Here is a 16,558-nt window from a genome sequence, read left to right on the forward strand (position 1 = left end):
TTTAATTTTACTTGTTTTCTTGCCTCTTGGTAGGAAACTTTATTTTCAATTTTATACTTTTGTATTTTTTCCCCCAACTTCCAGAGGTCGCTTGTCTTTGGAATATGTCGGATGGTTGCCCTTGCCATTTGAACACTGTGGGGTTGGTGCCTTACATTCTGTTTGTGTATGAGTTTTACACACACAGTTTCCACATGTTGCATCTCCACTGCATGCTGTCTGAGAATGGCCGAATTTCTGGCATTTAAAACATCTTATGGGGTTCAGGATAAATGGCCGAATGCGACAGTTTAAATATCCTGAAGCCGATAGGTTTGGAGTACTGAAAGTTAAAATTATATTCTGGGTAGGGACTAAACTGCTATCTTTTCGGATCATAATCCTTTTTGCCTGAGTGACTTTTTGTTCTTTAAGTTCCTGAACTATTTAATCTTCAGTGACATTCAATAAATCCCATTGAGTGATCACTCCCATTAAAGAATTTAGGGTGGTATGTGGCATGATTTGAACTGGGATTTCACTCAAGGATATCAGATTCCCCCCCCCCCCAATCAAGAATTGGTGGTCTCTGTCAATAACTCTCCAGATTGGAGACGTATCACACCATTTTTGGTGAACCTGCAGCATGTTCGAGGTATCTTTGAATGATGACGGGGGAGAGCTTGATCACAGGTTGTGTTGAAAGTGTCTTTTTTCATTCTCTTCGAGAGAGAGAGAAGTCATGGTTGTCATTTGGTTGAGAGCTCTTTGACTCTAAACGTGGAAAATCATTTGTTTCCATCTCTGCTCCTTTTAGCCCTGAGGGTTGGTTTATCCCCAAGGTTACTGGCCCTGACACATGGAGGCAGGAGCGGTGCCAACAGTGACCAAGCAGTTGTTTAAATTAGTAGAGTTGATTAATAATAAATATAAAGACTAAGAAAAGAAAGATGGATTTCCTTTCTTGGTTCTTACTTTTGACCTTTAAAGCGCAGAAAACAAAGGAATATGCACACTCGAAAAGAATCAAAACTATCACTTTAGAGAGCACTCTAGTCACAGTAAGAAAATCGCTTGGCACTCGGGATCCCCTACCACGACAGATGCATTACCAACACTAGTTTTAGATAGGTTTTTTGAAGGAATTCCGATTCTTCCAGGATGTTTAGAAGATGTCCAATGTTGTATCTTGCACAGATACCTTCCAATTTTGGTAGAGAGAAATTCAATTTGACTTTTTTTTTTTTTTTTTTTTTTTTTAAATATGGGATATAGCTTGGAATCACTTTGATTTGTCATTCAAAGCAATCAAAAATGGCCAACTTTTCAGAACCACTTCAAATTCATCAAATTTATTTACTGTACTTCTAGCACTGGTGTACATTCAAGTATACATGCAACTGTTCTTACTCTTAGTTACCCTAACACAGCACATGTATTTATTTGTTCCATGATGACTCTACTTTTATTAATAAATTATTCACTTCTGACCAACAAAAATGTGTTCAATTTTTTTTTTTTTTTTTTTTTCACCTTTCAATTCAAGATTATTTGCTGATGCTATCGAGGCAGTGTTAGGTGGGTCGGAAAACTGCTAGCTTGGTGGGGAGACAAAGACCAATAGATTGACAGTAGCCACTGGCAGAGGTGAAAGAGATTCTTGCACTGCTTCTATTAGAATGAGCAGAAGCCTGAAAAACAAGATGCATGGTATTTCAGAGACTGCTGGGAGCCATTGCGGTACAAGTAAACACATGGGTTGTGTTAGGGTAGCTAAGAATAGAAACAGGTGCAGGTATACTTGTGTGTACACCAATGCTAGGAGTTTAGTAAATAAATTTGATGAATTTGAGGTTTTGCTCAAAACATCGAAGGCAGATATTGTTGGGATATCAGAGACGTGGTGTCACACAGATATAAGGGATGCAGAACTGGAATTTGGGGAGTACAACGTGTACAGAAAGGATAGACAGGATAGGAAGGGAGGAGGGGTTATGTTATTAGTTAAGAAACACATAAAAACCAAGGAAGTGAAACCAGTCGACATCGCTGGACAGTGCAGTGTGGAGTCAGTTTGGTGTGACATAAACATTGGGAGATCAAAATTGAGAGTAGGAGTGTGCTATAGGCCTAATGACTCTGATGAGTATAATAAGGAACTGTACAGGGAAATAGAGTGGGCCAGTAAATCAGAGTGTCTTATAATGGGAGATTTTAATTTCCCAGATATTGACTGGAATTTGGGGGCTGGTTACTCACACACTAGCAGGACTTTTGTGGATTTATTGGATGATTGTTTTCTACATCAGCATGTTCGGGAGGCAACTAGAGGGAGTAATACTCTTGATTTGATTATCAGCAGTGATTCTTCATGCATTAAGAATCTGCAGATAAATGAACCACTAGGTGTCAGTGATCACAGTGTGCTGAAGTGGGATTTACTCAAAGAGGTAACTACCATTAGGGGTAAAGGGAAGGGTTATTGCTTCCGTAAAGGCGACTACGATGGACTGAGACAGTATTTAAATTCTATACAGTGGGACCAACTGATGATGTTACCAACAGCAAATTCAAAATGGGAAGCATTCAAAGAACTTATCTTGGAAGCTACTAGGCTTTACATACCAACTAAGAAATATTGTTCAAGGTTTAGGCCAAAATGGTTGTCAGATGAACTAATGAGGCATATGGCAGAGAAGAAAAATGCATGGGATACATACAAATTAACACATGACACAGAAGCCTATGATAGATACAAGTTGATATGCAACCAAGTTACAAAGGAGGTTAGGCAGGCGAAGGCAGATTACGAGAAATCCTTGGCAAGGGATGCAAAGAAAAACAGCAAAGAGTTCTTTACTTATGTAAACTCTAGAAGGAAGGGGATGAATCAGATTGGTCCACTTGATATTGATGGGTCAAGTGTTGATGATCCTGCTCAGGTAGCTAACAAACTAAATGAATATTTTGCATCGACATTCACACATGAGGAGTTATTCAGCGAGGGGAATGCCAGAGGTGTATTCAACTCTAGCAGTAAGCTACAGAATCTTGAAATAACTGGGAGTAAAGTGAAGGAGAAACTGTTGAAGATAAACACAAGAAAGGCACCCGGGGTGGATGGGATCTATCCAGTTATATTAAAGGAGGCAGCAAAGGAAGTAAGCAAACCCTTAGCCATAATTATGAGAGCTTCCTTGGACTCAGGGGAGGTACCCATAGACTGGAAATGTGCAAATGTGACCCCAATTCACAAAGGAGGATCAAAGGCTGACACAAGTAATTATAGACCTGTGAGCTTAACTTCTGTTCCAGGAAAATTAATGGAGGCATTGGTTAAAGAAGCACTGCAGGGTCATTTAGACAAGACTTCAGTTATAGCTCAGACACAGCATGGTTTTGTTAAGGGGAAGTCTTGACTGACCAACTTGATTGGATACTATGATGCAGTCACAAAAGAACTGGATGGAGGGAATAACTTTGATATTATATACTTGGATCTTAGAAAGGCTTTTGATACTGTTGCACATGGAAGACTACTACACAAATTGCTGCTATGGATAAAGGGGTGGTTGAGGGGGAGAAGACAGAGAGTGGTAATCAATGGACACTGCTCATCGTGGACTGATGTTATTAGTGGAGTCCCTCAGGGCTCAGTGTTGGGTCCATTATTGTTTTCTGTATTTATAAATGATATTGATGATGGTATATCGGGCTTAATGTCCAAGTTTGCAGACGATACAAAGGTTGGCAGGGTTGTCAAGGACACTACTGACACTATGCTGCTGCAACAGGATCTGGAAAGGTTGAGCAGATGGGCTGAGAGGTGGCAAATGAAGTTTAACATTGATAAATGTAAAGTACTACACATGGGAAACAGCAACCCCAGAGCAACGTATCAACTCTGTGGTACTACACTGACAGTGGTAGAGAATGAAAGGGACTTGGGGGTGGTTGTGCAGGCAGATATGAAGTTCTCTGAGCAGTGCAGACGGGCTGCAAGAGTAGCTCATGGAGTATTGTCAATGATATACAGGAATTTTTCCAGCAGGGATAAGGAGGTGATTATTCCATTGTATAAGGCGATGGTCAGGCCACACCTAGAGTACTGTATACAGGTCTGGAGACCTCATTTCAAGAAGGATGTAGAGCTGCTGGAACGAGTACAGAGAAGGGCAACAAGATTAGTGAATGGAACAAAGGGGTGCTCTTACGAAGAAAGGCTTAAGTTTTGCAAATTACAGTGTCTGGAGACTAGGCACCAGCGAGGTGATCTGATAGAGGTGTATAAAGCCTTGAATGGTTTAAGCATGCTCAATGCTGATGAGAATCTTCCTCTAGCTCAGAAAAATCACCTGAGAGGGCATAAATTCAAACTGAGGAAAGACAGATGTAGGATAGACGTGCGGAAATTTGCCTTTAGCCAGCGGGTGGTTGGTTGGTGGAACAGACTTCCATCCCTTGTGGTGGAGGTTGATAGCCTAAATAAGTTTAAGGCTCAGCTGGACAGGTATTTTGAACGAACAGAGGGGTGAAGTGGAAGTGGGTTTTTTTTTTTTTTTTTTTTTTTTGGCTGATGCTGCATAAGCTTGCTTTCTTGCATCAAATGCCTCTACTAATGCTAATTCTTTACGAATTTGACAAAATTTCAAACTTCACAGCGCCATAACTGCAAAAAAGTGCTTTTTAAGCTCCTACATAACGACAATCTTAAATTACTAATATGGATTAAAAACAGCATCTTAGAAAGTACTTATACATTTAGTTAAAAAAATTTGATTTTTCAATATCAAAGAATCTTTAAAAGCATTTTTCTCAAAACTATCTTTTTTGCAGATTCGTAGTTTTGGCATGGGATCGACAATATAATCTGTTCATTCCTTCTAACAGTTTGTCTAGTTCTTCCTTGAATTTATTCAATCTACTCACTTCTACAATACCAGATGGAAGTTTGTTGCAAAAATCAGCTACCTGCTAGCTGAAGACAGACTTCCACACATCTATTGAAATCATCGTTCCCCATTTTAAATTTATGTCCCCTCACGTGCGTAGCAAGAGGAAGGATTCAGTCAGCACTGGGTTTATGCAATCCATTCAAAGTCTTAAACACCTCGAAAAGATCTCGTTGCAGGCGCCTAATCATCAGATACTGCAATCTGCAGAATGAAGCCTTTTCTTGTAAGAGCACCATTCTGTTACCACTCACTGATCTCATTGCTCTTCTCAGTACCCATTCCAACAGATCTGCATCATTCCTAAAACAAGGCTTCCAGACCTGCATGCAGTACTCAAGATATAGCCTAACAAGTGCCTTATACAACATGATAATCACTTCCTTATCGTTGCTGGAAAAGTTTCTTTACACTATTGGCAAAACCTTATGAGATGTCCTGGCAGCTTATCTGCACAGCTCAGAGAACTTCATATCTGAATGCACAATTATTCCCACGTATTTTTCATTTAAAACCACCCTGAATGTGGTACTATACAGTTGATATGTTAATCTGCGATTACTCACATGAAGCACTTCGCATTTGTAGAACTTTACACTTCCTTGCTACTTCTCAGCTTATCTGTCTAATTTATCCAGATCTTGTTGAAGTAGCAGTTCCTAACTACTGTCATTAATGACACTGCCAACTTTGTATCATCTGCAAACTTAGACATTAGGTCTGAAAATCTTCATCAATAAATATTGAAAACAACAATGGGCCTAGCACCAAACACTGGGGGGGCTCCTCTGATCACATTAGTCCACAAAGAGCAGTGTCCACTGTCTTCTCCCACTCAACCATAACTTTATCTATAGCAGTAACTTGCCCTTAATGCCATGTTGCTCTAATTTGTACAGGATTCCTTTATGTGAAAATCAAAAGTTTTTCTGAAACCTAAGTATATGATGTCAAAATTATTTTTTTTTCACCCAGTTCCTTTGTAACTGTATTATAGTATCCAACCAGATTGGTCAGACACAAATGCATCCACTGCTTAACTAATCAATTTTGTGACTGGAGTATTACTGCATTCCTGTCTAGATATCAGTCTTGCATTACTTTAACCAGGGACTCATTATTTTATATGGAAAAGAAGTCAAGCTAACAGCTTTGTTTGCTTGTTCGTTCATGTCACCCTTTGATCCTCCCTAACCTTTGTGATTTAGGGATACATTTGTACATCTCCAGTAGTCAAGTGGTCAGGAGCGGGAGTGCAGTAGCACACGCTCTTTGAGTAGAGCGGGGTTCAAGCCCCTGACTGCTGAATACGGTCGATCTGCCAACCCGCACTGGACCAGCGTGGCAGATTATGGTCCATTTCCCTCAGTATGAATTGTTGAGGAGGCTTCCATCCTGCAGTGGGTTGATAATGGCTGCACTTTACTTTTTTTTTTTTTTTTTTTTGTACATCTCCAGTCCACAGGGACATCCCCCAAAACCAAAATAATACAAACTTGAAACAAAAATTGGAAGAAAACTAAATTTATCAGAAAACCAGAGAACAAACCTAATTATTGGAAATATCCAACTAAACTGGAAGAATTGGCAGGTATGCACATGTCCATGTTTAACTGAACTTCATATAAGATTTCTATAAATCATTATCCTAAAGAACTACCTTCAGTAAAGACCAATACAACAGTTTACAATGCAAACTACATGAATTTAATCATCAGATATCGGTCTACCTATTGATATTGCTACTAATCTGTTGGAACTTAGAATAAAACAGATACGTTTAATTTTCAATTGTATTTTTTCTTACACACTAATCAACTAACATTTTTTAAAATTATTTCATTACAATATCATTATTTTACAGTTTTGTTTCTGTTTTTAAGAAAAGTTCAGCTTGTACATCTCCAACATGAAATTCCTTTATAATAAAGTATTATTTTATTTAAACAATATTTAACTTTAACTTAGCTTTATTTAACTACTGTTTTATTAAATTTTGATTTCTGCACTCACATGAAATATCAATTTAACAAATCAGCAAATTCTTGATTTATTAAAATGCATCCACTGGTTACATATTATTATAGAAAGCTGTTTGCTGTAGCTATTACCCTTTAATCAGTTAGTGAATTAGATCCAATTTAAATTCTCAGACTATGCAAACATACTCACTGTATACAGCACACACTTTGCAACCTCAATGTGTACTACTACCTAAAAAATGTCTTATTCACTCAATTTCACAAATTCACCAATTATATTAACTAAATTCCTATCAGTAGTAGTATAAAATTATGCATGGAATTGAATAAAACTACTACTACTAGAAGTAATAGTAGTATTACCAGTTATCAAATGCAACTTGTTATCCCTTTAAGATTAAAGAAAATAAATTCAGCACCTTCAGCTGAAGATCCTTAATATAGGAATGAGCCAATGCTACCTAAACAAGGTTGTACTGGTACATTCCTATATTAAGGATCTCACTAAATTTTTTTTGCCTTTGTCGAGGGTTTCTTTCTCTTTCACTCCACGACCTGTTTTATCACTATTCTATTGGTGAGTTTCATTATATTTGACCTTGATGCTTGTCATTAGGCTATTTTAAGGCACATAATCACACATTTTTACCAAGTCCAACAAAAAAGTCAACACTTTTCAAATTTCACCAGATATCACTACCATTATCCTTATACGTTACCACTTATATATTGTAAACTTATTTCATTTTCTTTCGCAAAGAAAATACAGCTACTCCCCGACTTACATAAGGGCTGCGTTCTGCGGAACTATGTATGTCAGAATTTTATGTAAGTCAGAATATCCCTAAATCCTAAATGTAGTGGATGGGATTTATCCAGTTATATTAAAGGAGGCAGCAAAGGAAGTAAGCAAACCCTTAGCCATAATTATGAGAGCTTCCTTGGACTCAGGGGAGGTACCCATAGACTGGAAATGTGCAAATGTGACCCCAATTCACAAAGGAGGATCAAAGGCTGACACAAGTAATTATAGACCTGTGAGCTTAACTTCTGTTCCAGGAAAATTAATGGAGGCACTGGTTAAAGAAGCACTGCAGAATCATTTAGACAAGACTTCAGTTATAGCTCAGACACAGCATGGTTTTGTTAAGGGGAAGTCTTGCCTGACCAACTTGATTGGATACTATGATGCAGTCACAAAAGAACTGGATGCAGGGAATAACTTTGATATTATATACTTGGATCTTAGAAAGGCTTTTGATACTGTTGCACATGGAAGACTGCTACACAAATTGGAGCAGTGTGACATTGGAGGCAAATTGCTGCTATGGATAAAGGGGTGGTTGAGGGGGAGAAGACAGAGAGTGGTAATCAATGGACACTGCTCATCGTGGACTAATGTTATTAGTGGAGTCCCTCAGGGCTCAGTGTTGGGTCCATTATTGTTTTCTGTATTTATAAATGATATTGATGATGGTATATCGGGCTTAATGTCCAAGTTTGCAGACGATACAAAGGTTGGCAGGGTTGTCAAGGACACTACTGACACTATGCTGCTGCAACAGGATCTGGAAAGGTTGAGCAGATGGGCTGAGAGGTGGCAAATGAAGTTTAACATTGACAAATGTAAAGTACTACACATGGGAAACAGCAACCCCAGAGCAACGTATCAACTCTGTGGTACTACACTGACAGTGGTAGAGAATGAAAGGGACTTGGGGGTGGTTGTGCAGGCAGATATGAAGTTCTCTGAGCAGTGCAGACGGGCTGCAAGAGTAGCTCATGGAGTATTGTCAATGATATACAGGAATTTTTCCAGCAGGGATAAGGAGGTGATTATTCCATTGTATAAGGCGATGGTCAGGCCACACCTAGAGTACTGCATACAGGTCTGGAGGCCTCATTTCAAGAAGGATGTAGAGCTGCTGGAACGAGTACAGAGAAGGGCAACAAGATTAGTGAATGGAACAAAGGGGTGCTCTTACGAAGAAAGGCTTAAGTTTTGCAAATTACAGTGTCTGGAGACTAGGCACCAGCGAGGTGATCTGATAGAGGTGTATAAAGCCTTGAATGGTTTAAGCATGCTCAATGCTGATGGGATTCTTCCTCTAGCTCAGAAAAATCACCTGAGAGGGCATAAATTCAAATTGAGGAAAGACAGATGTAGGATAGACGTGCGGAAATTTGCCTTTAGCCAGCGGGTGGTTGGTTGGTGGAACAGACTTCCATCCCTTGTGGTGGAGGTTGATAGCCTAAATAAGTTTAAGGCTCAGCTGGACAGGTATTTTGAACGAACAGAGGGGTGAAGTGGAAGTGGGTTTTTTTTTTTTTTTTTTTTTGGCTGATGCTGCATAAGCTTGCTTTCTTGCATCAAATGCCTCTACTAATGCTAATGCCAAATGCTTATGCAGTACTCGCAAATTTGATTTAATTTGATTGAAACAAAAAAGAAATGTTCGACAAACATGTAAATAGAATTATTGATTCAATTTTTTTTTATCTCATGCACAGGAAAAATTACAAAAGTGTACAAAATTACAAAAATTTTAAAATTGTAAAATTACAAAAAAGAGAGAGGAGACAGGCATAACGTCAGCAAATTTTACCTTTCGAGATTCGTTGCCAGAATTAACTTTCCAGCTGATAAACACACCATTGCGGAAGTTGAGGGCTGTGGACATTTAGAAGGGGTTTTCTCCAACACATCACAAAATTTTTCTGCATCTGCAGAATCGGCACTTGCGACTTCACTGCATTCTTTAATGTTTTGGAAACAAGCGCAATGCTTGAACCTATTAAACCACCCATTGCTAGCCACAAACTTGGCTTGGGGTTCACCATACTTATCCTTAATATCTTCATAAATACTTCCTGCTTTTGCTTGAATGGCTATTGGACTCGGGGGGCACTTTCTTCTGAATCTGATTTTCCATCCATATTATTAGTAGCTTTTCCATATAGCACCTGAACACTGTTTTGTGATCACTGCTTAAATGCGCTGATCCTTTAATGTGTTCTTTTATAAGCACACTGTCCCTTAAAACAGTATTAGCTGTTGAAGCAGCGAGACCTAATTCCGTTCAATAGATGACAAACTTTGTTCTGCTTCATACTTCTGAATTAATTGCAACTATGCATGCCAATAACTAAGATATTACTAAGAACTGAGAATTTATTTAAGTTAATTGTTCCTTTTTGAACTGCCACCACTTGCACTTTCCGTTGGTCCCTTTCCCTTCACCATTGTAATAAGTAAATAGAAATGAAGAGAAGCTTCTGAAATTTTATTTATGTTTTTTATTTGATTGAAGATTTAAGTGAAGGGGAACTCATTTCACCATAACATCGTAACGTAAAAACCCACAGAATTCCAGTTATCGGTATTATCGCAAATGCAATAAGATCGAGTTTACTACCCATTTATAATAGGTTGCGCTAAAAGAAAAGCCCAATAAACCAAAAGGTGCAAATTGTTTTTACTGTTTTATGGTTGTGACCTCCAGTAATGTTTTAGAAAAATATCAAAAATATAAAGGCATTCAAAATTGATTCTTATAACAGAACATATGATAACGATGAAAGTGTAGTGCAATTTCCATTATAAAATGACATTTTAGAGAGATAAATAGCTTAGTTATATAGCAAAAATATCAACTTTCGGGGTCTTGGAATGAATTACCAAAAAAAACAGTGTTACTGGGTTCGCGTTACAATATTTTCACAATACTTCCATTTATTCCTACGGAATGCAAAATACGTTTCCACGATTTTTTTAAGTTTGCACCAGCCGGCAAAACCTTTCTTAAAGTCGAATTTCTGTTAGTCAAGTATTACTTAAACCGAGGAATGGCTGTACATGCATTTTGCTAGTATGTAATATATTTCGTCTAATTTTTGTATTAATTTTCTGTTGGAACAACAACCAATATGCACTGCAAAAATATTTAAGGTTTAATTTAAAATTAAACATTATCTATTTAACTTCATGACCAAATTTAAAATAATTCTTAAACTAACTTAACCTGCCTTTAGACTGTTGGTTCTCTGTTTATGTAATACCAATTATTACAGAAACAGAGAATTGACATTTTGTTGCTTTTCCTTTCAATCTGGTAACTGACCTCTGAAAAAGCCGTAATAATTAGTGGCATACAACAATATGCATTGTGTGTGGATCTGGTCCATAATTTGAATGATATTTTCACACCTGTTTCAGTCTTCATATTGTGTGTAACACACACACACACACACACACACACACACACACACACACACACACACACACACACACAATACAGAGGTGCATTTGACTTATTTAGTGTTCATGTTAGCAGCTACTTGGATTCTTACAATTGGTCTAATTTAGAGAACTCTAACCGATAAGCATATGCATTACGATCTTCTTTAAACTTAAAAATTACTATCTTCTGGCAAACAGTCCTGTTATGACAGTATAAAGCAAAATCCATCTCTGCCTCCTTAATACTGCAAATTAAATAAAATTACTTAGAAAATTATTATCAAAGCTTTTATAACCGAACCTGTGTAATACAGAAATAAATAGTAATTAATCTAATTACTTATGCACTGATAGATGCTGATCACAGATGAAATGCCAGAGATGGTAATTAACAATAGTTCATAATTATTTTAAATTGTTATAACTATTTAAAATTTTGTCTTATAAAAGGCTTATTTATTACATAGGTTCCTGCATTACATATCATGGTTGTTCTTCGTTTCAGTTGGGTATTACTACCCAATATTAATCATCACCATTTGATTACAGTACCATCTAGTACAATCCTGCTGTTTGGATGTTTAAAATATTGGATTAAAATGTATTTTCCACACTTGCATTAATGTATATGCAGTGATTGTGTAATGTTTAATTAAAACAACAGTATCGATGGCCTCCGTAGCCGAGTGGGCAGGAGCGGGAGTGCAGTAGCACACGCTCTTTGAGTAGACCGGGGTTCAAGCCCCTGACTGCTGAATACGGCCAATCTGCCAACCCGCACTGGACCAGCGTGGCAGATTATGGTCCATTTCCCTCAGCATGAATTGTTGAGGAGGCTTCCATCCTGCAGTGGGTTGATAATGGCTGCACTTAACTTTATCAGAAATCACTAAGAAATGGTCTTATAAATATAGTGAAAAGCCTTATTATTATTACAACACACACAAATGCATTTTTTTAAAATCTGTTTTATAGTCAAATCATCTCAACTTAAGTGAGATTCCTTTTGTTCCAGTCCTTTTTATTAAAAATCTTTTCAAAAAATTACTGTTTCTAATATAAAATAGTTAGAAAAGAAATACCTCTGCAGTCCATTCTGCCATCATATTTTCTGTTGCCTTTTTCAGATGGGCAAATGCATCATCTTCGGGTGGACTGGAAGCCCCTATCACATTTACTGCTTCTCTAACTTTAGTCCTTTCACTATCTTTGGAACTATCTTGACATGTAATAACTATATGATGATGATGATGATGTTGTTGTTGTTGTTGCTGCTGCTGATGTTGTAATGAAAGATCCGGAACATGATCTTTAACACTAGCACCAATATTGTGACAATTTGTAGCTTTGTCCTCTACAGAAGTATGTTTCTTTTCTACATGTTTATGTACACTATCACACTGAGTTTCAACTGGTGTTTCCAGTTTTCCTTGAGTAACATCTTTTTCATGTAAAGAAACTGGAGTCACTTTACTCTGAGAAAGTTGCCGTGAAGGATTTCGACTAGGTTTATTTTCATTAACTTCTTTCAGCTTAATCTGTTTTAAAGTTCAGAAAAATAATTGCATACATTATTACTACTGAAATGACCACCACATAAAACAATTTCAAAAAAAATTAAGGAAGACAAAGAAATCTATTCTTGTATTATATTCAAAGAAAAAAATAGTACTAATAACTGCATCGTTCTATCCTATTGATTATCAAGTGGTAGCATTAAATACCGGAATGGATATTATAACATTTTAAATTGTATTTACATTATACTACATTACATTATTTAAATTATAAACAATGTATACTTGTTTATAATTTAAATAAAAATAATACTTTAAAGTCAAATATACACAATATGGCTACAAAGCCTTACTCTATAAGAATATCTGTCAATGTTTCTTTTTATATACAAGGAAGATTTAAATATATGTAAAACCTTCCTTCTATTGCTAAATTTTTTTATATAACAAAAATAAAATTACAGTAAAACTTATTTCAAAAATTATTAAAAAGATAAAAATTATTAAAAGATTAAAGAACAGGTAGTTCTCAACTTTACAAGTTAATTCCTTCCTAGCGCGCGATCATAAAGCAGGAATTTATTTACCATAGACAATGTTAAAAATAGGGGTTATGTTCTCAACAATGAACATAACCCCTATGTTTAAACAATGATTTATTTATCCAAAGAAATTAAAATATAGCCTGTAAAATCAAGCAAATTATAATAATAATGAAATTATTTATGACTTACAAATGTTAAAAGAATGTTTACTCTTCATTATCATTGACGAAATGCACATTCGTTAATCACTCCTTATTGGCTCGCCACTAGTGGTTTGTTGCACAAGGAGAAGCCTTCTTCAGAAATGCTTCTAGAGGCATTTGTTTCCAAATAATCTCTTCTCTTCTCTTTATAAATTTCATGATTGCATGCATAAACATTTTTTAACAGCACACACAAATTGCAACTAACACAATTCGCATGGAGTAACAAGTTTATGAAGCTTTTAAAAAAAGGAATGAAGAGAAGATTCTGAAAATTTATTTGTTTTTTTATACGATTGAAGATTTCAGTAAAGGGGAAACACATTTCACCATAATAACATAAAAAAACCAAACAATTCCAGCTATTGGTATTTTCGCAAATGCAAGAAGATCGAGTTTACTGCCCGTTTATAATTGCTTGCAGTAATATGTAGGTTAGTGCAAATGCATCATTTTAACCTAGCTATTTACCAAAGTAGTTAAATTAATTAATTAAATTGGCATCGTTTTGGTTATATCTCATATTGCGACTGCCTTCACAACGAGTTGCCATGATATTGTACTACCTCAAATAAATAACACTTTACCAGTGGAGAAGACTATTGTTATTTATTCTCGGAGGATACAACCACCCATTCTACCTCGTAGCATGAGGCCTTTGCCCTTAAATACTTTATAGTCTATATCACTATGCACCATCAGGCATCTCTCATATTGTGAAGTTATACTTCCTAACTGGGTTGTCACTATTGCAACACCAGGGTACCTGCTCACCCATCGAAGAGAAGCCAACAAGCTTTGAAACGGTGCCGTCTGGGTGGTGGTATCCACTGAGAATAAATAACAATTCTACCTCGTAGCATGAGGCCTTTGCCTTCAAATACTTTATTGCTTGCAATAAGTATCAGAAAAGCCCAATAAACCAGAAAGTGCAAATTGTTTTTATTGTTTTATGGTCATGACCTCCAGATATGTGCTTTAGAAAATATCACAAAGGCATTTAAAATTGATTCTTATAATGGAACATATGATAATGATGAAAGTGTAGTGCATTTTAATGATTTGAATTGGCAACTAATACAATTTACAAACCACGCTCATGCCCTTTTATATGGCCTTGAGGTCACGCTCGTGACCTTAAAAATTACATTTTAGAGAGATAAATAGCTTAGTTATACAGCAAATATTTCAACTTTCGAGATCTTCAAATGAATTACCAAAAAACAATGTGTTATCGGGTTCACTTTACAGTATTTTTACGATACGATGGTGTCTCTGGAACTGATTAATATCGTAAAGTGGGGGTACAGTGTATTGTATAGCTACACACGTGGTTTGGAATGCGGTATTTATGAATGTTTAACATTCATTTTTTGCAATTAATGTTCATATTTTCGAATTTCTTGATACTTCAGGAAAAAAACTCAGAAACCGGGAACTCGTAAAACAAGAACTGTCAGTGTATGTATTTTTAACAACATTTAAAAAAGAACCACATAAGAATATAGAGGGTGTAAGATAAGTCATTTTATTAAGAACAAAATCAATTTATGATTTTGTTAATGTCAGTAATATTTATTAGTTTTACTTACAAGTATTTAATAACTATATTCATTAAAAGTAACCTTGAACTCCTGTACACCTAAATCTGAAATGTAGGCAATATCTGATACCATTAGCAGCTCAGTTTTCTTGAATGGTAAGGAAGTGACTTTTATACACCAGAAGTTCACCAGAAGTGCTGTATAAAAGCAATGACCTCAAAGTATTTCTATCTTTGAAATAAATATATGGAAGATAATAACTCATGTCTGGAGAATGGGGAAGGATGTTCAAAGATTTTCCTATCAATGCTGGATCTTCACACTACCAACCACTTGACACCTTGCATTGGCACCAACTTTCCCATCTATGTCAAAATGACTTTACACATACATAAACACTGTGAAATTAAACAATTCATTACATCCACATGCATCTTGGAAACTGTGGAAATGCAGGCAAACCTCGATTTACAAAGGTTTGTTTTGCGATAATTCACAATAATGACTGTTTTGAAACCAGAACAACAATATCAAAAAATTTCAAAAATGTGCAACTATACATTAGCATTAGTAGAGGCATACGATGCAAGAAAGCAGGCATATGCAGCATCAGCCAAAAAAACAGCTCCCATTTCACCCCTCCGTATGTTCCAAACACCTGTAAAGCTCAGCCTTAAATTTATTTCGGTATCAACTTCCACAGAAAAAGTCTGTTCCACCAATCAACGACCCACTGGCTAAAGAAACTTCCACACATCTATCCTTCAACTGCCTTTCCTCAATTTGAATTTATGCCCTCTCGGGTGATTATTCTGAGCAAGAGGAAGAAGCCCATCAGCACTGAGCATGCTCAAACCATTCAAGGCTTTATACACCTCAATCAGATCAACTCGCAGGTGCCTAGTCTCCAGACACTGTAATCTGCAAAAATTAAGTCAGAGCACCCTTTGTTCCTCTCACCAACCTTGTTACCCTTCTCTGTACTCATTCTAGAAACTCTACATCCTTCCTAAAATGAGACTTCCAGACCTGTACACAGTACTCAAGGTGTTGCCTGACCATTCCCTTATACAAGGGGATAATCAGGTCTTTATCCCTGCTCGCAAAATTCCTGTATATCATTGAGAAGACCCCATGACCTACTCTGGCAGCCTGTCTGCACTGCTCAGAAAACTTCATATTTGACAGCACAATTACCACAAGGTCTCTTTTGTTCTTCACTAACCTCAGTGTAACACCACATAGTTAGTACATTTCTCTGGGGTTTCTGCTACCCATATGCAGTACAGGTGACCACTGCTTAACGCTGATAATTCGTTCCGAAAAAACAGAGCGCTAAGTGAGCGCCACATTCCCACAAGTTAACATATGTATTTGTGAGCTGCAGTCGGTGCCATAGGATATTTCCTAATCAATAATAAATGGTAGTGAAAAGATGCACAAATGTCGGTAAAAATATTTAATATTCGAATATTTGTACATATAAAATATTCTGCATTACATACACATATAATTATGTGGTAACTACTTACGTATCAAAATTAAACTTAAAATTCCAATTAAAATTATGAATTTAATTGATCTAAATTGATTTAA

The 16,558-nt window shown here is 36.6% G+C and overlaps 1 protein-coding gene across 9 annotated transcripts in view; it reads right to left on the reverse strand.

Moving 5' to 3' along the window:
* Window positions 1-16,558, reverse strand: part of Gyf (GIGYF family protein Gyf) — a 915,224-nt gene that overhangs the window by 590,115 nt on the left and 308,551 nt on the right. For all 9 annotated transcript variants that reach the window (XM_090381591.1, XM_090381590.1, XM_090381592.1 and 6 more), the window contains one exon: window positions 12,236-12,691. In XM_090381591.1, the coding sequence (XP_090237717.1) occupies window positions 12,236-12,691 (456 nt within the window). The remainder of the gene's footprint in view (window positions 1-12,235; window positions 12,692-16,558) is intronic.

The sequence above is a fragment of the Mastigoproctus giganteus genome, chromosome 9 (genome assembly GCF_048544385.1).
Source record: "Mastigoproctus giganteus isolate SK-2022 chromosome 9, ASM4854438v1, whole genome shotgun sequence".
In the NCBI taxonomy this organism is placed as follows: Eukaryota; Metazoa; Arthropoda; class Arachnida; order Uropygi; family Thelyphonidae; genus Mastigoproctus; species Mastigoproctus giganteus.